Source organism: Cheilinus undulatus, linkage group 21 (genome assembly GCF_018320785.1).
Source record: "Cheilinus undulatus linkage group 21, ASM1832078v1, whole genome shotgun sequence".
In the NCBI taxonomy this organism is placed as follows: Eukaryota; Metazoa; Chordata; class Actinopteri; order Labriformes; family Labridae; genus Cheilinus; species Cheilinus undulatus.
Window position 1 is genome coordinate 10,906,196 of NC_054885.1, and position 21,900 is coordinate 10,928,095.

The window sequence follows — 21,900 nt, forward strand, 5'->3', positions numbered from 1 at the left end:
GAAAATTTCAAGAATTTCAATCATTATTTTTTTAACGTTAAAGCTTTTGATAAAGTTTCAGAAGTACTTGGAAAATATTTAAAGATATTTTGGGGTATTTTTATGGGATACTTTAAAAATCTGATTGTTATTTGATATTTGTGTGGGTTCTGGAAAAGGAAATTTCCAAGAAATGTAGAACTTTTAGTGGAAATTTTTATTCATGCTTGGTCTTATCAAAACCCGCAACAACTGACAAATTGGCCAACACACAACCAAAACATGCTCTAAAACCTTTTCTTTTCTTTTCTTTTCTTTTCTTTTCTTTTCTTTTCTTAAGGCTGACCTGGCCAAGACAAAGCTGTGCTTTTAAACCAATCACGTGGTACATATCCAAAATAAATGGCAGAAACTAAAAGTGCATTCCAAACAAAGGTCCAGGTCTCAGGAAGTTCATGTGTTTCAATGGCAGTAGCCATTGTGTTCTCAGGTCATCCATATGTCCAAGCCATTCTTGTGAATACAATATCTCAAAAACCATAAAGGGATTAACTTCAAAGGATAAGGCTCAAGGGGCTTCATATTAATTCCTTGCTTTTGAACACAATATCTCAACAAGACTAAGAGGGATTCCCTTTAACTCTTTATGAATGTCCACTCTGACTCAAGCATAAATGGCTTTAGCCTGGATAGTCAGAGTTCAATGATACGGGGTCTTATGTTCTCCCTTCTGTGTGGAAATAATACATGTTTCAATCCTTCAAACTTGGCCTGAATGTCCACTCTGGTTTAAGGTTGAACTGATTCGAAGTTGGAAGTTGAGTCAGGAACACTTTCGTCATACATGCTCCTGGGTTAGTCAAGCAGCATGCTTTGACTTTCCGTGGATAGAAACCCCCATATGAATAGCTAGTTCATCCCTTGCTTGCAAACACCATATCTCAAGAATGCGTTGAGGGATTTTCTTCAAATTTTGCTCAAATGTCCACTCTCACACAAGGATAAACAGAGTATTTTTAGGAATAACTAGGTTGAAAAACATCCCAGCCCTTTCCTTTGACTCACCACCATATTTTTTTTACTTTCCTCTGACCACTCAGAGGCATGCGCACAAGACAGAAGTTCTAGTTTCCTGCTATTTTGATTCGTGCGTCATGCATTTTGGTGAACCATCCTGATTTTTTAATGTGCTAAAACATAAAGTGGATTGGATTACATAAAGGGTGCTAACTCTTGTGTGGTTGTGGAATAAACTTACAAGTCCGATATTTCACCGTTTCAAGGTTGCAGAGGGAGGCATGGTTCATGTTCCCCTTTCATCTTACAAGGACAACACCCAAGCACATGCAAAGACAGTTTCATGCAAGGAATGTTAGCAGTGTTGCCAGCACAGATTCCTAATGCATACCTTTAGACTGCAATTATCTAGAGCAGAGAACCCACTGACACAAAGTGTGCTGGACGTCTCTTTACTGCGCTGTAATAGCTCCGTGTAATGGCCTCTGCTTCTGTTTTTACTGTTCATAATGAGACGGCTCAGTGTGCATCAGCTCTGAGTTGTGTGGGGAGATAATTGGATGACACAGGGAGTACACAGTCACACACTTCTTATTACACACACACTAAATGCATATGAATGCACAGTCACAGTGTTTGAAGAGGTTCTGTTGGAATAAGCAGATATCAAAAGCAGCAACATAACGGTGTCAGCACACACGGATTTGGAGGTATAAACACACAAACTCCTCTGTGTTTGTAGCGGCACCCCGCCCAATCACGGCCAAACACGACGAGTTTTCCCTATCGCCATGGCAACCCTTTCAACTCCCCTTGCAATGACATCACTTTAGCTGCAAATCTGTTTTATTCATCTGAAAAATGCAAGGTGAAATTCATTTTCACCTGCAGCAATAGAGATCCAAGGCATATCAGTGTTTTAATGCTGCTTTTACATACAAAAGCACAAAAATGTACATTTTCATGAATGTGAAATGAATGAAAATTGTAGTTGCCTATTTCTTTGTGTGGAGCACCTGGCTACCAAACGAAATTCAAGAACAAATGAGAAACACAGTAATTTACATATTTTAGTCCACTGTGAGAGCCATCATCCACAAATGGAGAAAACTTGGAACAGTGGTAAACGTTCTCAGGAGTTGCCAGCCTACCAAAATGACTCAAAGAGCACATCGACTACTCATCCAGGAGGTCACTAAAGAACCCAGGACAACATGAAGACCTGCAGGCCTCACTTGACTCAGTTAAGGTTAGAGTTCATGATTCACCAATAAGAAAGAGATTGGGCAAACATGGAACCCATAAAAATCACTGCTGAACAAAATCTGTGGACTGATGAGACAAAAGTTGATCTTTTTTTTAAGCAAAACCTGCATACTCAAATAAACACCATTAGTATTGTCACTTATACAGTGTCTATATGGGTCAACACCAGAGCATTGATTTGACTCTTTTGGAGTTATTACTGACTTGTCTAGAGTTAAAACTTGGTTCTCCTTAACCCTAACCACTGTTACTCTAGCCCAACACTTCTTTCTAACACTGTTAACTTACTCCAACACTGAGGGCCATATTACTCAGAATAGAGTTAAAATTACACTTCAGGGGTTAAAATCAACTCTGAGATTTCAACACGCCAGGTTCCTCTGTGCGTGCATTCCATTACGTCTGGCGCTAAACATTTAATAAGAAGAACATCAGACCAACAGGACAACATGATGGTGGTAGTGGGAAGGTCTGGGGCTGCTTGGGTGACTTAAATGATGGAACCATGAATTCTGCTCTGATATCCGCCCATCAGTTCATGACCTCAAGCTCATACATTTTGGGGTTTGGCAGCTGAACAATGATCTGAAACATCCACCTCTGAGTGTTGTAAAAAAAAAATGAAGGTTTTGAAGTGGTCTGGTAAAAGTCCAGACTTACATCCAATTTAGATGCTGTGGCATGACCTTAAACAGGCTGTGTGAGGCTGTTTAAGAACCCTTTAATGTGGCTGAATTAAAACAATTCTTTTAAAAGAATGGGACAAAATTCCACCACAGCACTGTGAAAAACTCATTACCAGTTATACCAAACTCTTGCTTTCAGTGGTTGGCTCCAAACACTGCTTATGGGTCTTATAAACCCCTAATAATCATTATCAGCCCTGATAAATCAGTGTCAGTTGACTCTTGGTCCATAGATGGAGCTTATTGTATTGGTAGCACCTATAACCTCAGTTTCCTTCCTACCAGCACTTACTTATGCTCCAATTACAAAAGTCACATTATGTTTTCAACTGTATTTTCCATGAGGCTGTTAAAACTATATCCACGTGCTTAATATTTTCCTCTATTTCAGGCATTACCATCAAGAAAACATAATAACATTGTGAAGTAATCCTGTCCTGGCAATATCAGCAGCTCAAGAACTGGTAATTGTGCCCTTAAAAAGATGATGGTCAGTTTCTTCTCTGCCAATTTGTTGTCAAATTTAGTATCAGAAGTTCCACCCTTTCCTAGTTTTGATTGACTACTGAGTGAGAAGTGACACTGGCAAGAGTGGCGCTGTTCCAAAAGCTGAACCCTTTTAAACCGAGGGTGCTGTGAGTGTGGCGACAAAGAGCATCTGACACTTGAGTACATCGGTTTAGCACTGAACATGAGTACTGCAGCACAAAAAAAGCTTTGGCTTTTGCTCTGCTCATATTGCGATTAAACCACATTAAAACCTATTTCCTCTTTGATCTTTAAACTGCTGATCTATCACTTAAAATCTATCTATTAACATTCATTTCAAAGGTTTTCCCCTAAGACACTTAAAGTCCTGAACTGCTGAATATTTAGTATGCATTTTCGTAAAAGCTGTAACTTCTGAGAGAAAACGTCTCCTGAGCTTTGACATCACTTACACTTTGTCTGTGAAATTAAATTGGTTCTGAAGCTCAAAGCCGGTAATGTTTGCTTACTGCTGACTATGATAACTGTAAAGACACATTTTATAACTCACCACTCTGAGACCAGATACAATGATGGCACGGCCTTAGCGTTCATCTCTGGTTCAGAGAACTCTCAGTCCACTCCACACCCTGAGCAGTAGGTCACATAACCCATCACTGCTTATTTCTGCATGCAGGTAAACAGGTTAGAGCGGTGACAGCACAAACTGCATGCTAAATGTGTTTCTGAGCTGCTATTAAAAACATTCCCTCTCTGATCTCCAGACTGCTGACCAGACGCCCAGAAGGCATCAATTAGCCTGCATGTCAAAAAGAAGGATTTACTCCAGAGGGAGTCAACTGAATGTTTAATAGTCTTTTAAATATGTAGATCCTGTAAGTAGAAACAGAAAAATGTGCCCATGTTACTTCTACTGTGAAATGAATATGGATTTATGAGATTTTCAAATCATTGCTTTCTGTTTTAAGTTGCATTTTACATAGCGCTCCAACTTTTTTTGGGACTGGGGTTGAAATTCTTCAATAGTATCATAGGTCTACTTGCTCAGTTATCAAAGAAAATGCTTATAATAATGACAGTTTTGAAGTAGGTGTATTTCTCAGCTCAAAATTGACAATATTAAATAACATAAACGATGTAAAACCTGAAGTTTTTACAGTACTGCTTTCAAATTAAAGCTTATCTTACTCTAAATAATAAAGGTAATTTTACAAAGTGCAATTGGGGCACTATTGTAAACTTAAAGACCTTTCAGCAGGCATTTTTGTGAATCTTTCAAGTACTTAATATAATTGCCTGTGATGGAGCTAAAAATACATTAGAGTGTTTGATTACTATCAGAGACAATGGATGATTTTCAGCGAGTCGATTTTGATTAAGTCTGAACATGCAGAGATAAAGCCTTCCATATTGCATGAATCTGGTGTTAAAAATCAGCTAACACTTTCTGCAAGCCAGCAAAGTGTGTGCATGTGTGTGTGTGTGATCTCCCAACTGTTTCAGCCTCCATCTGTGATGTGATATTAACTGTTGGATTTTCTTTAATGCCCATCAAACCGCCTCATTACCCCAGCTGCTTCTGGAATCATCTTCTGCATCATTACACATGTGTCTGCTGCAGAAAAAATCTGCTACAAGTGTAAATTGGCACACTGTGTTATTGCAGAAAGGCTACAATAGTTAGCATACTGAGGGTAATAATTAATACTTCGAGGGGTGCTTCTGGAGAGAAAGGACACATACCACCTTCATTATCTTACAGAGCTTGAATGAATCCTGACAGGTTCCTACATCACACCTTAGTCTAAACTCTGGAGCCACATCAAATTTGCAAATGAACAAAAGAAACACTTTTCCTGAAAATATAAGATCATCTACTAGCAAAACAACCACTAGACTCAGCAATCATCTGTGTGAAAACAACAGCTAAACCAACAAGTTTAGTGAAAATCAACAATGCAATCTGTTTGGCAGGGGAGCTGTAGCTTCAGGGGAAGAAGGATTGAAAGAGCACTGGTGACATGGGACCTCAAAAACACAGCAAACATTTGTTCTTCTGTCAGCTCCCTGTTGACATGAGACTTCCACAAATGTGCATGTTTGGTAGAGTTATTCAAAGCCTTTGCAATGTCCCGTTACTTTGGATAACACAAGGACTGTACTGCTGCTACTGTAGCTGAAGTTCTAAACAATGTAAGATTAGACTATTAATGACTATAAATACACTCTATTTAGTGCTGTGAACTCAAAAAGATCCATTTTGTGACTTAGATAAGAAAAATTAGACCAGTCTCACGCCTGTGCCATGATCATGAGGGTTGGGAGCCGACAATATGTTAGCGCCTGTGTCCCCCTGGTGTGAGTCATACATATATAAAAGTAGATGCTGACTCAGCTGTTGTTCACAGGAGCAATACATGACTACATCAGCCATCTTAGAAAGGGGGAGCCACTCCTACTACTGAACATACACTCTATGGACTAAAGTATTCCACCACACAAATAGGGACTGTAATGGCATCGCAACTATAACAGCCTATAACAGTCAGGCAGATAACATTCTTTTCATTCAAACAGAGAAGCTTTGTTCTTCATGCCACGGACTGTGTTTCCACCACTCCACAGTCTAGTTTCGGTGTGCCCTACACCACTCCATCTGACGCTCGGCATTGGATTTGGTGATGTGAGGCTTGCATGCAGCTGCACAGTCACAGAAACACATTTCATGAAGCTCCCGCAGCAAATTTTTGTTTACATTGATGAAGTTCAGAACTCTTCAGCTATAGAATCAGCAGAGCATTGGTGGTTTTTATGTTCCTAGCCGTCGTTGACCCCGCTCTGTGATTTTATATAGTCTTCTGCTTCCGTTGCTGAGTTGTTGTTGCTCCTAAATGCTTCCACTTTCTGATAATATCACTTACAGTTGACTGTGAAATATCCAGCAGGGATGAAATATAATTTCTTATTGCAACGATGGCATCCACAGTATCATGCCTGAAGTCACTGAGCTCTTCAGAACAACCTGTGGTAACGGGTGCGGTTTAAAAACCTGAATTCAAAAATAAACAGGTGTGTCCAAATACTTTTGTCCATATGGTGTAGTTGTGTATCTGTGTCTCATTTCAGGGTATGCAACCCACAGAGGACCATGTCTACTGCATTTCGACCATTCAGACCAATTTGAATGGTCACCCATGCCACCCATGACGCCTCACAACCTCAGCAACTGCAACAGAACTAGCCAGCCCAACCACTTTCACATAACCTATCAATTCAAATATAATCTGAAGCTTCATGGTCATCAAGGTTGTCAATCATCATGGTAGCTATCTAATTAGCTTGAAAATGGTTGTTACATCAAGTATGGTGGCCATTTTTAGCATGGACCTCAAGTCAGGGCTTTCAACTGCCTGTGTGAGAGTTCAACAGAGGTACAGCCAGCTGGTGCTAGTAGTCTCACAATTTGTGAAAGGGAGATTACCTGAGTGCAGTGATTGTGTCTCAAGTGATTTGAGTATAAAGACACCTGTTTCCTGAAGGTCCAGTCACTGTTTTATCAGTATTCCTGGCTACCATTACACCATGAAGACAAAAGAACCCCTCGAGCACTCAGAGAAAGGTTATTGAAAAGTACAAGTTAGTAGATGGATACAAAACATTTTCAAGGCACTGAACATCCGCCGGAGTTTAGGTCGTCCTCACAAACTGAGTGACCGTGCAAGAAGGAGACCAACGAGAGAGACCACCAAGCCACGTATGACTACTCTGAGGGAGTTACAAGCCTCAGCAGCTGAGATGGGCGAGATTCTGCATACAACTGATGCCCAGTTATTCACCAGTCAAAGCTTTATGGAAGAGTGGCAAAGAGAAAGCCACTGTCGAAGAAAGAAAATCTCCACTGAAGTTCACCTAAAGGAATGTGGGAGACTCCAAGGTCAAGTGGAAGAAGGTTTTCTGGTCTGATGGGACAAAAATGGTGCCTTTTGGCCATTAGACGAGACACGGTGGCAGCATCATGCTGTGGGGATGCTTCTAGGCAGCATTTCTGTGGAGAAACTCCACTCATTTGTACAGAATGCTTTTATTATGATTTTTTTGGCTAAGTTATACAATTAGTCATGCCACTTGAAAGGGGAGCTTTACCATGGTGTAACCAGCCAAAAAAAACCATCTTGCAGAACATCGTAATGAAAGCCGTGACGACGGGAACCAGAGTAGACATACGCGTCTGAAGCGATCTTACTCAGCTGCTTTAGGGTTTGCCAGCTTATTTCATATGGGATACATCATTAGGATACATTAAGAGGCTGCATTTGAGGGACATATCCATCAGGCTACATCTTAAATAAGTTAAATAGCTACTGTCAGTACTCAAAGCTGTTATACAGATGTATATTAGAGGGGTATTAATCTTCTCTTATAACAAATGAGAAAATACAAATTATACTATGTCTTTAGTTGGAAGTGAATGCCATGTTTTTTTTAATCTGTGCTTTAAGTAATTAAATTTAAGCTGTTTACCTTTAGCTCTGGCAGCCTTTCTCTATTTTCACAATTGCTTTCTGTCTGCCTCCTCTTCCCTTAATCCAGATATCTACTCTCTGTGTCAGGAAAATACTCCTCTCTCACTATATGTGAATGTTTGCGTGTGAGTGTGTGTGCCCTGAGTGTTGATTTGCTGTTTTTTATCGTCCTCTGAGGCCTGCTGTCACCGCTCTGTTCTAATACCATAACGAGACCTCAGGGACGCCGTGACACACACGTGTACAAATGACACACAGACACACAAACACACAGAGGAAGAGTAAACCAATCCTTCAGGGTTCTGCAAAACCAATAAAAGCTTTTCACACTAAAGGGAGAGGCAGTAAAGGAAGAACGATCAGCATAACAGCATTACAGCAGCAGGCTTCGCTCCAGTCTCCAGGCTGCTGTGAGTGCACCGCCTTCTCAGCCGCAGCACCCCAACAATCGATCCTTCACCTGGAAGATTTCTGTGTGAGGCAGCAGATAAAGCATCAAGACAGGAGACACTCACAACACTTCATCATGATAACCAGAAAATGATGGGATTGCATCAACAAAGAAGAACAAGATACTGCATGTGGATATCATGTCCAGTGACACTGCAGATCCTGTTACAGACCGTTTAATGGCAGTATTGAATACCCTTAGCTTTAAAATGTCTTAATTGTTGCTGTATGATTCAGCTTTTAATCCTTAAATATAACTGTGTATTTGCAAAAGAGATGTTGATGACAATGCTGCTGCTCTGTTCATCCTCTGCCCAGCTGTTCTGTTCTAGTCATCTATTTCTGTGCCCAGGTGAGCTAACATCATTCATATGTTTGTAATTTCTAACAACTGACATAATATTCAGAGATTTTTCCCCACAAAGTTTGATCAAGTTCTGCCATCTTACTACTATAATTGGTGTCTGTCTGTGTTGATTTGCACACCATACCATTGCTCCAATTTTCCTTGATACCTCTCAGAAGGCTTCTTGGGTGAACTGGTTTGAAACTGGTGTCATAATAAAATCAGAAATATGCACAGATTTGTTGCACCCTTCACTTCAGTTTGCCCCCCTCACAGTCCCCATTACCTGCTATTACGTCACCTCCCCTGTATAACACATGCACTCACTCCGCCACAATGCCGAAGACAAGACGACCTTCACTCTCATACACACAGCTTAAAAGACGGAAACTACACCAGGCTCATGAGACCAAATTTTCTTCATTAGTGAAAGACTTGAACATTGGTTTAGAAACCACACTTTTTTGCTGTTATTTGACAGCTGCTTAAACATGTTTGAATATGTGTCTGTCTCCGTGCAGCTAATAGTGTGATCCACAATAACATGCACACTCTAAAACTTTGTAGATAAGTCAAAAGGTGCAGCTTTAATTCTCTCCTTATTATGTTGTTGGCCAATCACTGCAAATATTCAACAGTGTGCAGAGACACTGAGCCATTATGCAGTTTGGTGAAAAAAAGTCACCTCTTTCCATGCAAATTTACCTTATTGCATTAAGCATCTAATTACAAATAAGTCTACTGTCACAAACTTTTCCAGAGATCAGGAAACACTCCTGTATGAATGAAAAATAAATGATGATAATTAAGGCTAGCTGGGACTGTGGCCAATGGCCTCTACCTCCATGGACACATCATACATGAGAGATGTTAGGTGTGACTAACACATAACAGCTGATACACCAATGGAAGCAAGGCTTGATGTTGACAACAAATGCAGGTGGATTTCCACAATGGAAGAAACTGCAGGGAGCCACTTTCGTGAGCTGAATTTATCGGCATCACAAACCCTTCCTCTCTCTGAATGTGCTCAGCTGTTAGTGCTAGTTTTTCAAATTATTAAAAAAAATTTAGTCACAGCAGCATATCAAGACTGTCAAATTCCAAAGGATACTTCCAGTAGAAGCTCCCTCTCTTAAAACCCCATAGCTGGGTCCCATTTCAGGACATGCATCCTTGGGAGGGTGCTTATCAAGACATATCAAGTCACAGCAGCATATTGTGACTGATCCATATCAAAGACTTGCAAGTAAAGGCTCTGTCACTTAAAACCCCTAGCCATGTCCCGTTTCAGGAGATGCATCCTTTGGATGGTGCATATGAAAACAGATTTAGTCACAGCCACATTTTGAGAAAGTCCCATCTCAGAGGCTTTTTCAAGTGCAAACCTTTCAAGTAAAAATCCTTACCTTAAAACCCTAGCTTGGTCTCATTTTTCGAGGTGCATCCTTTGGAGGGTGCATGTGAAGATAAATCAAATCCCAGCAGCATATTGTGAGTGATCTGAATCAAAGGCTTTTTACAGAGAAGGCTCCACATTTAAAACCCCTAGCTGGGTCCCATTTCAGGAGATGCATCGTTTGGAGAGTGCATATGAAGACAGATTTAGTCAGAGCAGCAGATCAAGACTGTCCCATCTCAAAGGCTCCTTCAAGTAAAGGCTCCTTCATTTAAAACCCCTAACAGGGTCCTATTTCAGGAGATGCATCCTTTGAAGGTTGCATATGAAGACAGATTTAACTCACATCACCATGTAAGACTATCCCATATCAAAGGCTCCTTCAAGTAAAGGCTCCACCTAAAACTCCTAGTTGGGTCCCATTTCAGCAGGTGTATCCTTTTGAGGGTGCATATCAAGCCGGATCAAGTCACAGCAGCAGATCACAATTGATCATTATTGAAGGCCTTTTCAAGAGAAGGCTCCTTTACTTAAAACCCCCAGCTGGGTCTCATTTCAGGAGGTGCATCCTTTGGAGGGTGCATATGAAGACAGATTTTGTCACAGCCACATACTGAGACAGACTATCTCAAAGGCTTTTTCAAGTAAAAGCTCTTTGCCTTAAAACCATAGCTGGGTCCCATGTATGGAGGTGCATCCTTTGGAGGGTGTGTATCAAAACAGGTCAAGTCACAGCAGCGTAACATGACATAGCCTCAATTTAATGGCTGAATTAGTGGGAGTGGTGTCTGATTCCGGTTCTGCTGCTAAACAGAGAGGGAAAAGTCTGCTGTTGCATGCCTTCTTTGATACACTGATTGTAGTCCATAAAAAAAGAAACCTCCCAACCTGGAAGTAATTTAAGCAAGACAGTAGCGTTCACCTCTTTATCCCTCATCATGATGGCACAGGCTGTGTTAAAATAATGTAAATACTCCACTGCATCATGTGACACAGATTGAATCTCATAAAAATCTCATGATGTCTTACAAAGCTACACATGACCTATATTCCAGGTTAATATGTCAAGTATGAAGGTCAGAAATCATCCAAAAATAACTGCTCAAAAAAGTAAATATTGGTGCTTTAAATTGATCAGAATACAGAATAAGAAACAGAGTGACTTAGCGTATTTAGATCTCAAAGGAAAAGAAGCAAAATGAATGAACATCTCCTTTAATTAACCTCCTCACACATTAATGTTTCTCTCTTTCACACAGACTCAGTAATACGTCCATAGCGGCTCTGTCAGACACCAGCTCGTCTAATTGACTGATTTGATTGGTCTCATATGTGTCTGCTCACCCAGACAATCTCATTTATCACGACAGAGACGGAGGAGGGATGAAGTTAGAGGCAGGTACAGTAAATGTGAGCAGACATAAGCGGTGAGAGTGAGCAGGCTGGGAGAAGAGTGGAAAAGAAAGGATCAGAGTGTGAGAGATGGAGGCTGTGTTATTTAATCTAAGAATGGGGTAAAACAGGAGACAAAAGGAGAGAAAGATGGAGGTAAAATGTGAGAGAGGGGAGAGAAAATGAATTCAATTAGCCTGTTTGAACGCTTGCCGTCTGTGCTCATGTTGCTGGTTGACAGCTGATGAAGAGTGTTTGCCACAAGGGCCTCACCCACCCTCTCTCTCTCTCTCTGTGTGCCACAACAACACTCCCTTCTTTCCGGGAAACAGCTGCTGACACAAGACGCCAGTCCAAACCGCTAATATTTCCTTTCTCCCCTATCCCCTTCATCCTCCTGTATCAACTCACATCCACCCAACCTCCTCCTACCATTTCTCTTTTTTAATCTTAGTCATCCTCTTTCTTTTTCCCTAGCATCTTCTTTTCCTCTGTTTGTCAGCCTCCTTTCCTCTCTCCTTGTCATTTTGCTCCTCACTCCTACCATTTGTCTTCTGCTCGATCTCCTCCCACGTTCCTATCAAAATCTCCTCACACTCCTCCTCATTTTTCAAAATTCAATCTCTGCCAAATGTTTTTGACAAGACTGTGTGTACCATATCCACCAATACCTGCACAGACACAGCACAAATCTATGGAAGTCCAAGGCGGTCATACAGTAAAGCCATGTAGCTCATTTACTCAATTTTTCCATATGGAGTGATTTACATTCTTCCCATTTTTTCTGCTACTTTTGACACCAAGCTAATTTTTTCTCTTTTTTTTTTTTTTTTTTTACTTGTATTTTGTGAAATACTTTATTATTATTTTCCCCTAGAATATATGGAAGTTTCACCTCTTGAATTAAATCAGGGAAAAAATGGAGAGTCGTCTCTCTCTCTCTCTCCCTCTCTCTCTCTCTTGGTCACTGCAGGCTAGTTGGTGAGGGCAGGAGCACTGGGCTGCTAGGCTGCACCTCTTTAGGCATCGCAGCTGCAGCTAATCCTTGCCAATCAAGATCTCCTCTCAATCACCTCATATTGTAACTTAAGGTACCAGAGTATACTACAGCCTCCAGTGTGGTAACCCAGCTCTTCTCCGACCATTGAGTCCTGTGAGTTTGCTTTGAATTTTTTCGTTGCATTTTCTACCTTGTCTAACACCTTTTTAGCCTCCTTTTTGAATTAAATCACAGGGGAAAAAAGACTTTTCATGATATTATAATTAATTGAGATGCACCTGTACTGTGGTTTTTGTGTTGGAGAGGAATCTCTCTCTTTGTGTTACTGTAGGCTGGTTGGTGAGGCAGGAGCACTGGGCTGCTCGGCTGCAGTTAGTTGGGGATTGAATCTGCAGCCAGTCTTCAACAACCAAAATCTCCTTTTAATCACCTTATGTTGAACCTTAAGATACCAGAGCATACTACAGCCTCCAGTGTAGTAACCTGGCTCTTCTCCAACCTTTGAATCTTGTGATTTTTGCCTTGTCTAACCCCTATTTAAAGTAAAATATAGCTATGTAAAGCATTACCCTTTTCTATGTGGAGAACAAATTGTTCTGTGATGAGTAGGGCATATTTCTATACGGAGTGAAACAGCACTGAAAAGATTACATACAACACTGTACTAAGTAAAAAATGGCTCTGCACAGTTGTTTTTATTTTGTTCATCATGGAGTACATCCTCATCATTTAGAGTTAAATAAAAAATCTCTTTAGAGTAGAAAATAACTGGAAAACTTAAATCTGCAAGAAGAGTAAATTTTACTGTATGTATTGTAGACCAAATGTTACATTTTTCAGAATAAGTGCTATTTCAATCAATTTGAGGAAAGTTTATTCAGCTAAATATACTGAGTGGGGATACAAGACAAATTAGTTGGGACCACAGGAAACTAATATAAATAACCTGTTATCACAGAAAATGGAATCCATAAATGAATGAATGCATGTTCACTTCTAGCTTCTGTACATATCACTTGCAACCTGTAGCTAGGTCCCATTTCAGGGGTAGCATCCTCAGATGGCTGCATTTGAAGACAGATAGAAGTATAGCAGTAGGTTAAGACTGTTCCTTCTCAAATTCTCCTTCAAATGCAGCCAGAAAAAAAAAAATCTAGAGGCATTTCCTCAGTAGACTAAAGATCCATCCAGTGTATCCTTCACTGGCCCGTAGTGTCCTAAATTTTATTGTCGATCATTTCCAATGAGCTTGTGGACTCTAAAGAAGCTGTGTAATACAACTTCAGATGCAAGTAACTGTTTCCAACTCAATTCAACATCTACTGTACCAATATTTAAAAATCAAAGGCAGTCATGGAACTTTAAATTACCTTGGAATGAATACAACACTGCGCTGAGATTAGTGCTGTTGCTGCACAGCAAGAAACGTCCTGGTTCGAATCCCCGTCAGACAGGGCCTTTCTGTGTGGAGTTTGCATGTTGTAGATACTCTGGCTTCCTCCCACAGTTAAAAGACATGCTCATTAAGTTCATAAGTGACTCTAAATTGACTGTAGGTGTGAGTGTGCATGGTTGTTTGTCTCCACATGTCAGATGTGATTGACCGGCGAAAAGTCAAGGATTTACCCTGCCTCTCTCTCTTAGTGACAGCTGGAATTGGCTTCAGCCCTCCTACCGTGGCCCTGAAAGGGATAAGCGGTGTAGAAAATTGATGGATGGATGGATGCAACACTGTAGATTAAGTTACATGATGTTGGCTATGTTAGTTTGGAAAAGGGCACTTGGAAAGGAAAGGAGAGTGGGACAAACTTCTGACACAGATAGGGAATCCACCATAAACCAAGAAATCATCGAAGGCTACAAAATACTGGGTTCTTCAAAAGATGCTACCCCCGAATTGAGAATTAATCTAAGAGTTTGTACTTCCTTGATGCTAGGTGTGTTGTTTTTGATGATAGTCTGATAGTGGCCTAAAAAATCAGTGATTTTACAAAATTTAATTTCACATCAAATAAGCAGTAAGTTATAAATACATTAAGTTGTCTAGTCTAGATTCTAGAGTCACGTAAACACATTCTGTAGCCAACTTTGAACTGTGACAGTGTGAAGTTACAGTGTAAAATATTAAAATAAGCACGCTAAAATAACTTATCACAGAAAATGTAATAAATAAGATGCATGGATGCAGGCCCAGTCATGGCTTGTGGAGTTTCCCTTAAAACCCCTAGCTGGGTCCAATTTCAGGAGGTGCATCCTTCGAAGGTTGCATATAAAGACATATTTAGCCACAGCAGCATATTAATATTGTTCCTTCTAAAAGGCTCCTTCAAGTAGAGGCTCCCTCACTTAAAACCCCTAGCTGGGTCCCATTTCAGGAGGTGCATCCTTTGAAGGTTGCATATTAAGACATATTTAGTCACAGCAGCGTATTAATATTGTCCCTTCTAAAAGGCTCCTTCAAGTAGAGGCTCCCTCACTTAAAACCCATAACTTGGTCTTATTTCAAGATATGCATTATTTGAAGGGTGCATATAAAGACAGATTAAGTCACAGCTGCATATCAAGACTGTCCCATCTCAATGGCTCCTTCAAGTCAAGGCCCCTTCACTTAATACCAGAGCTGGATACCATTTCAAGAGATGCATCCTTTGGAGGATGATAATCAAGACAGATTAAGTCAAAACAGCATATCAAGACTGTCCCATCACAACATAACGGCTCCTTCACTTAAAAAGCCGTAGCTGGGTCCAATTTCAGGAGGTGCATCCTTGGAGGGTGCATACGAAGACAGATTAACTCACATCAGCATATCAAGACTGTCCAATCTCAAAGGCACCTTCAAGTAAAGGTTTCTTCAGTTAAAACCCCTAGTTGTGTACCATTTCAGCAGGTACATACTTTGGAGGATGCATATGAAGACAGATTATGTCAAAGTGACATACTGAGGCTGACCCATCTGACTGAAGAGCCTTGTGGCAGTTGGCTATGTTATGGTTGAGATGGAATGTTTGACCAGGATTGCCTGAATTGATAAATAATCGTTGAACCAGCTAGTAATCCCTGTGCAGACCACAATGATCCACTTTTAACCATTTAGCCGGCAAATTGGAAACCTCTTTTATCTTTTAAGAAATTACTTCTATTGATGTTGCAGCGAACTCAAAGATTTCTTTCTTCTTCAGCATCATCATGAAGATATGCAGCCCTTTCCTTATCAGTGAACCAAACAGCTGAGGGTTTCTTCTCCTGAATGTTGAGTTTGTGTCTTTTCCTTTTGTTAACACCTTTATTTGAACTCATCACCTGTATTTATCAGCCTTTTGCATGTTGTATTCCAGCACATTCACAGTTTATTTGCACCTCGACTGAAAACAGAGAAAAACAGAACAACACTTCCACCAACTCTCCGTTGTGGAGCAAACACTGCTGCTGGGTAATTGTCTCAGATTATTCCAAGACTCAGTATCAGGGTCGTAGTTCCACGGTTTTAATAGTGCTGACTGTTTGAACTCTATGGATTCAGGGCTGAAACATTAAGCAGCAGAGATAGAAAGTTTACTTGTTTGTCCAATTTGGATCGTTCGGGGAGCTGGGCAATCAATTCATAGCACTGTTTGAAATTCAAGGTGTAAGTGGAGTTGATTATTCATGGCTGCCTTGGATGATAAATCAAACTATACTTCCAAGATCTACTTTTTGAAGATGATCTTTCTTGTCTGAGTTTTTTTTTCCACCTCTTTTCTTTCTTCCTCTGTGTCTCTGTCTTTAGAAATAACTTCAATCACGACTCCTCTCTCTCTCTTTGCCTTTCTCCCTGAAAACACACACTCTAAAGCACACACCTGTGCGAAGGGGAAACCCCAGGTCTGTTCCACCATCTGTAACTGCTACTGCTGCAGTGTGAAGCTTGCATGCCCACACACAAATGCACAAAGAGAGAGAGAGCAAATCCAGAACTGTTGCACGCAAAAAGAGAGGAAATGTTGGAAGTAGAAGCAGACAATTGTGGCATTTCTCACCAGCTACCATATGCTATGTCCTCACACATGCACAACACATTAACTCCCTTCTCTTCCAGCATTTCTGCATGTGTGAGCAGAAGCAGGATCACAAAAGCCGGCATGCACAGCAAACATGCACGCACAGGGTGTGTGTGATCAATAGCTATTGATCTGCCACCTTCAGCTTGTCTTGGCAGCGCCCCATGTTGGACATAAAAATGTCCACACCCACTAGGATAGAGACATATTGCACCCACACATTAAGATCAGCCACCCAGCACACCCACAGATGAGCACCTATGATCTCAATACTTTCAGCTCGTGATTTTTATAGATTAGATCAGTGAAGTTTAACTCATTTACAGAACACATGCCCTCACCTCTGTAGCACATTGTGAGCCACAGCAGCTCCAGCACTTGACCCCCGAACTCGCACACGTCCAATCCCAGCATGGTGCCTCTCTGTGGGGCTGCGCTCGGTGCGACGGCTGGCAGGAGAACCAGAGAGAACCAAGAGTGGAAAAGAGGGGGGACCTCCACAGGTAGCAAGAAAGTATCACAGGAGGAGAAAAATCCACTATAAAGTCTTGGATTGGGAATAAAGGAGTCAGACGAGCATCTCCACCCTGGAAGAAGAAAAAAAATGTAGTTGGTGGGGTTGAAGGGGAAGAGGAAAACGTGGTGGTGTGAGAGAGAGAGAGAGAGAGAGAGAGGCAGGGAGGGTATCCTTGGGTGTGGGTGTGGATGTGATGGGGATGTGTGTGAGCAAGAGAGAGAGAGAGAGGAGGATGGAGAGAGGGATGGAGGGAGGGTGAAGGAGCAGCCTCTGCTTCTCCTTGTGCTCTTTTTTTTTTTTTTTTCTCCAAGCTAAAATGCTAACTGTCAGCAGGTGATGCTAAAGCCATCAGACGCCGGTGAGCCGCCTGAAGCTGCATGTGTGTAACTCAGACGCTTGCTATTGATTCACAGACAAGCAGCAGACCCCTCCCCTCCTCGTGTCATCATCCCAGAGACTGCAATGAGCTCATCCTTTACCCCCCCTCCTCCTCCTCCCCCCCTCCCTGCCTCGTTTACTCTCCCTCTCCCTCCACACCTCATTCCTTCTCACGCCAGCCCTCCTCAACTCTTTCATGCTTTTATTTCCCCTCTTCATTTTTCATCACTTTTTTACGAATTTCTCCTGCAGTGTCCTCCACCTATTCATCACAGTGTCACGCCATCTCTCTCTCCCTCTCTGCCTCTATTTATCTCCCCCCTCCCTTCCTTCCCCCCTTTTCTTCTTCTTTATCTCCCCTTGGTCTTACAATGACCACACCCTGTAGGCCGTCTGCTTCACTCAAGTCTCTTACTTTCATCTTTTTTTTTTCATTTAATCATCTCCTCCTTCATCATTTTGATGTTTTCCCTCTCTAGCTGTCATGAATGTCAGACAACTCCCCTTTTTTCCGTCTCTTACCCTCTCAATCTCTGTGATGTATTTCACGCACATTTACAATAGTATTCAGACCCCCTTCACTTTGTCCAGTGTTGTAGAAACCTGATCCTACAATTGTCAGATTCATTTATTCTCTCATTAATTTACACTCAGTACTCCATCAGGACAAAGTAAAAACAGAATGTCAGACATTTTTGCAAATCTATTAAAAGGAAAAAAACTGAAATATCACATAAAGTATTTTTGAATATGATGCAATAAGCTTTGCACACCTGGATTGGGGGATTTTCTGCCGGTCTTCTTTCCAACTTTTCTCAAGCTCTGCAGGTTGCATGGGGACTGCCAGTGGACAGCAATTTTCAGGTCTCTCCAGACATTCAATAGGGCTCAAGTCACGGTTCTAGCTCGGGTGGGACATCCACAGAGTTGTCCCTAAGCCACGCCTGTGCTGTCCTGCCTGTGGGCTTGGGGTCATTGTCATGTTGGAAGGTGAACCTTCAGCCCAGACTGAGATCCTGTGTAACAGGTTTTCATTTAATATATCTCTGTACTTTGCTCATTCAGCTTACCTTAAGGCCCCGTCCACACGGAGATGAATTCAGGAGTATACGCAAAAGTTTTTTGTCGTATCGGCGTTTCATCCACACGAAAATTACATTTGTAAACGATACTTTTTGAAAACGGGTTCCAGAGTGAACAAATCCGTAAATGACTACCGTTTCGTCTTCGTGTGGACGGCCACCAGCATCTTTCTTGAAACGATTACACCACACATAGCGTAGCTCTCTTAACGCGCCTGTGTGAGTCTGGCCAAAACAACAAGGCGGATTACAGGGTTGTGTTCGTGCTGCAGAGGCTATTGAGCTTGTTATGGCTTTTACAGCAAAATCTGATGCTCCTTTACCACCACCGCGAAACGCATACACCATATGTTCTTCTCTAAATCCAACGCAGAGAACAACCAGAAGGGACACCAGCAGAAAGTTTGTGTCAGTTTCTGTCATCTACTTATGTCTTTTGGTGCATTTCCATGGCAGCAATACAGCGCCACATACAGGCTTGGCATATGCACTACAGCGTTTTCAGTTGTTTTCAGTGGTTGCGTGCTTATGCGGATATTTCCTGGAACGATCCTGTCTTTACAGAAAACTTTTTCAAAACGAAACAGCAATATATCGTTTTTGTCTCTGTGTGGACGGGGCCTCAATCGTGACCAGTCTCCAAGCCCCTGCTGCTGAGAAACACCCCCACAGCATGATGCTGCCACCACCATGCTTCACTGTTGGGATGGCATTAGGCAGATAATGAGCTGCGCCTTCTTTCCTCCATACGTAATGTTAAGAACCTGTGTTAACTTTATCAGCTCATAGCATTTCACAGTGTTACATATTATTTCACCTGTTTTTAAAAAAAAATCATAAAATCTTCAACCAACTGGTTCAGGGGAAAATGAAAACATACAATACATGGGACTTAATTTGCACACCGTCAATATTTGAGCTTGAGCTAAACCTTTTCTACAAACTTTTTAACAACGACTGAATCCTACCTGCCTACTCTTATGGATTGTGCTTGATAGTGGTGATCACTCTTCCTCAATCAGTCAGCAGCAAACTGGTTGAGGGGCTGCAGTTGCTACAGAGGCCATATTTTTCATTTAGTCGTGTTGTAACACTATAACTATTTGTAGTGTATACTACAGATATACTATAAATTTACTATAAGCTTGGGCCATGCTAGCTTCTACGCTTACTATTTCTAAGTCTAACATTTTGACCAAACTAGCTCTAGTTATTATCCATATTTCTTCCTTGGATATCACCTTGACTGTTTTGGGTTGGAGAGATTAACCACCGACAAGGTACATGCGGAACCAATGTAGCAGTAGTGTTTCCATTCAGATGGACATGGACGACCAAGCATGAAAGTGTAGCCTGTATCAGTGCCACTGTACACCGGCCCTCCCTGCCCAAAACCAGCACCGGCCCACCAGGAATTCTCCCGGCCCACCTGGAATTCTCCCAGCTCTCCAGATTAGCTACTCCCCCCCTGAGCATAGTCTTGAATTCTTCAATCAATTCACTTGTCAGTTGTGGGTCAAGCCCCAATGAAGCTGGTATAAGGTCACCGTCACCTCACAATATTTGTGATCACATGGCCTTGACCTCCGACCACCAAAATCAAAGTAGTTAATTGTTGAGTTGGAGTGGACATTTGTTCAAAGTTTGAAAAAAATCCCAAAAAGCCTTTTTGAGATTTGCATTCAAAAGCAAGGGATGAATATGAAGCCTAATGACTTTGACCCTTGACCTATAACCTGTCAAATAAAACCAGTTCATCCTTAAGGCAGAGTGGTTATTAATACCAAATTTGAAGAAAAACCCTCAAAGCTTCCTTGATATATTATCTTCACAAAAACAGCTTGGTCATACAGTATGAACAGCTAGGTTATCTGGTACCTGATAACAATGCCTCTGGCCCTGGCTGTTGCTGGCATGGAGGCATAAATAGCTAAAAAAAAAAGGCCCAAGCCCAAGCTAGTGTCTAAAAAAAATACACCTCAGAATAATGAGCACCATTTTTGCTGTCCGGACATGACCTCTGTAAAATTCGCTCCAGGCTCGGGCTTTGAGGAACATTCAGTGCACAAGAAATGGCAACTAAAGAGATCATTTTAAAAAACAGCAATGATTTGTTTATGTAGGCTATCAAAAGAACAAATCTGTTTGGGTTTCTGGATAGAATCACAGAGCACAAAAGAGGGTTCTCCCTTATGTCAGAACTCTAAAGCCTTAATGTGCAAATCCATCATTTTAAAATGGTTAACAACAGCTAAAACGATCCATTTTCTTTGACTCGGCCCACATATCACCCCGTCAGTGTCAGCAGAGGGTCTTTATCCTCGTCTGCCCCAAAGCAAGCTGAGCTATAAACCCATTATATCATACTCCTTTATGGAAATATAAATCAGCGGCAGCAGTGGTCCCCGCTGGAATGAGTGGCGTCTATAAAGCGTGCTTGAACAAGGAAGTCGTGTCTGGTGTCATGAAGAGTGTCTGAGCGTGAGAGGCCCCCGCGGGCTCAGCCACGCAGAGCCACATTTTTCTATTCACACTGGATAAACCTGATAAAATGCTCAGCAGGCCTCGGCTCAGTTCCTGCTGTGCTGAGGTTTTATTTTCATAGCGTGGAGTCAGCAGCGAGACAGAGTCAGTGCATCACCTTTGTGTTTGGGCAATTGGCCAAAAAGTGTTATTCAGAAAAACTCACAGGTTTGTACTCTGTTAAAGGTGCCAAGTTATCTTAAATTAATGAGTCAACTAGCTGCAAAAATTATTACAGTTTTTAAAGACAGGCTTCTGGTGTGGACATAAAACAAAACTTCAGGGTATAAAAGCTCATTTGCCCCTCTGACTGACAAGTTTGCTGACAGATAATATTGTTGCTTGGCATATGTCAGTAGAACTTGATGTTGTTTGTTAGGGAATGGGATGTTTATCTACACGTGGCATAACTGTGAGTAAAGCTCAGTATTATTCAGTTGGAAAATATGACATGTTATGACATCGATTCCCATCATGGATATTCCTCCTTGTCTCAGATATTTCAGGAATGGTCAGAATTAGGTAAAGAGAATCAGGTAAACACATACTTAGTAATAACACGATGACCATAAAACACTTAAGAATAGTAATGGTAGCATTTTATTTTAGTATGGCTCTAATTACCAAGTAATTTTTTTAAAGTAATAAGTGGTAGTCATCTATTGATTTCTTGAGAATAAGGTGGTAACTGTCTAGTAAAAAGTTGGTATTCTACAAGGAATAACCTGGTAATGTAAAGGACGTATTTGCCTAGTAAAAATGTAGTAATCAGCAAGCAATGCCTCATGGTATTTCGGCAATTCTCTGGTAATT

At 41.3% G+C, this 21,900-nt stretch overlaps 1 protein-coding gene across 1 annotated transcript in view; it reads right to left on the reverse strand.

Moving 5' to 3' along the window:
* arhgdig (Rho GDP dissociation inhibitor (GDI) gamma) overlaps positions 1-17,275 on the reverse strand; it is a 36,784-nt gene extending 19,509 nt beyond the window's left edge. The window contains exon 1 of the mRNA XM_041816713.1: positions 16,929-17,275. Coding sequence (XP_041672647.1) covers positions 16,929-17,001 — 73 coding nt within the window. The 5' untranslated portion in view covers positions 17,002-17,275. The remainder of the gene's footprint in view (positions 1-16,928) is intronic.
* Positions 17,276-21,900: the final 4,625 nt, after the last annotated feature.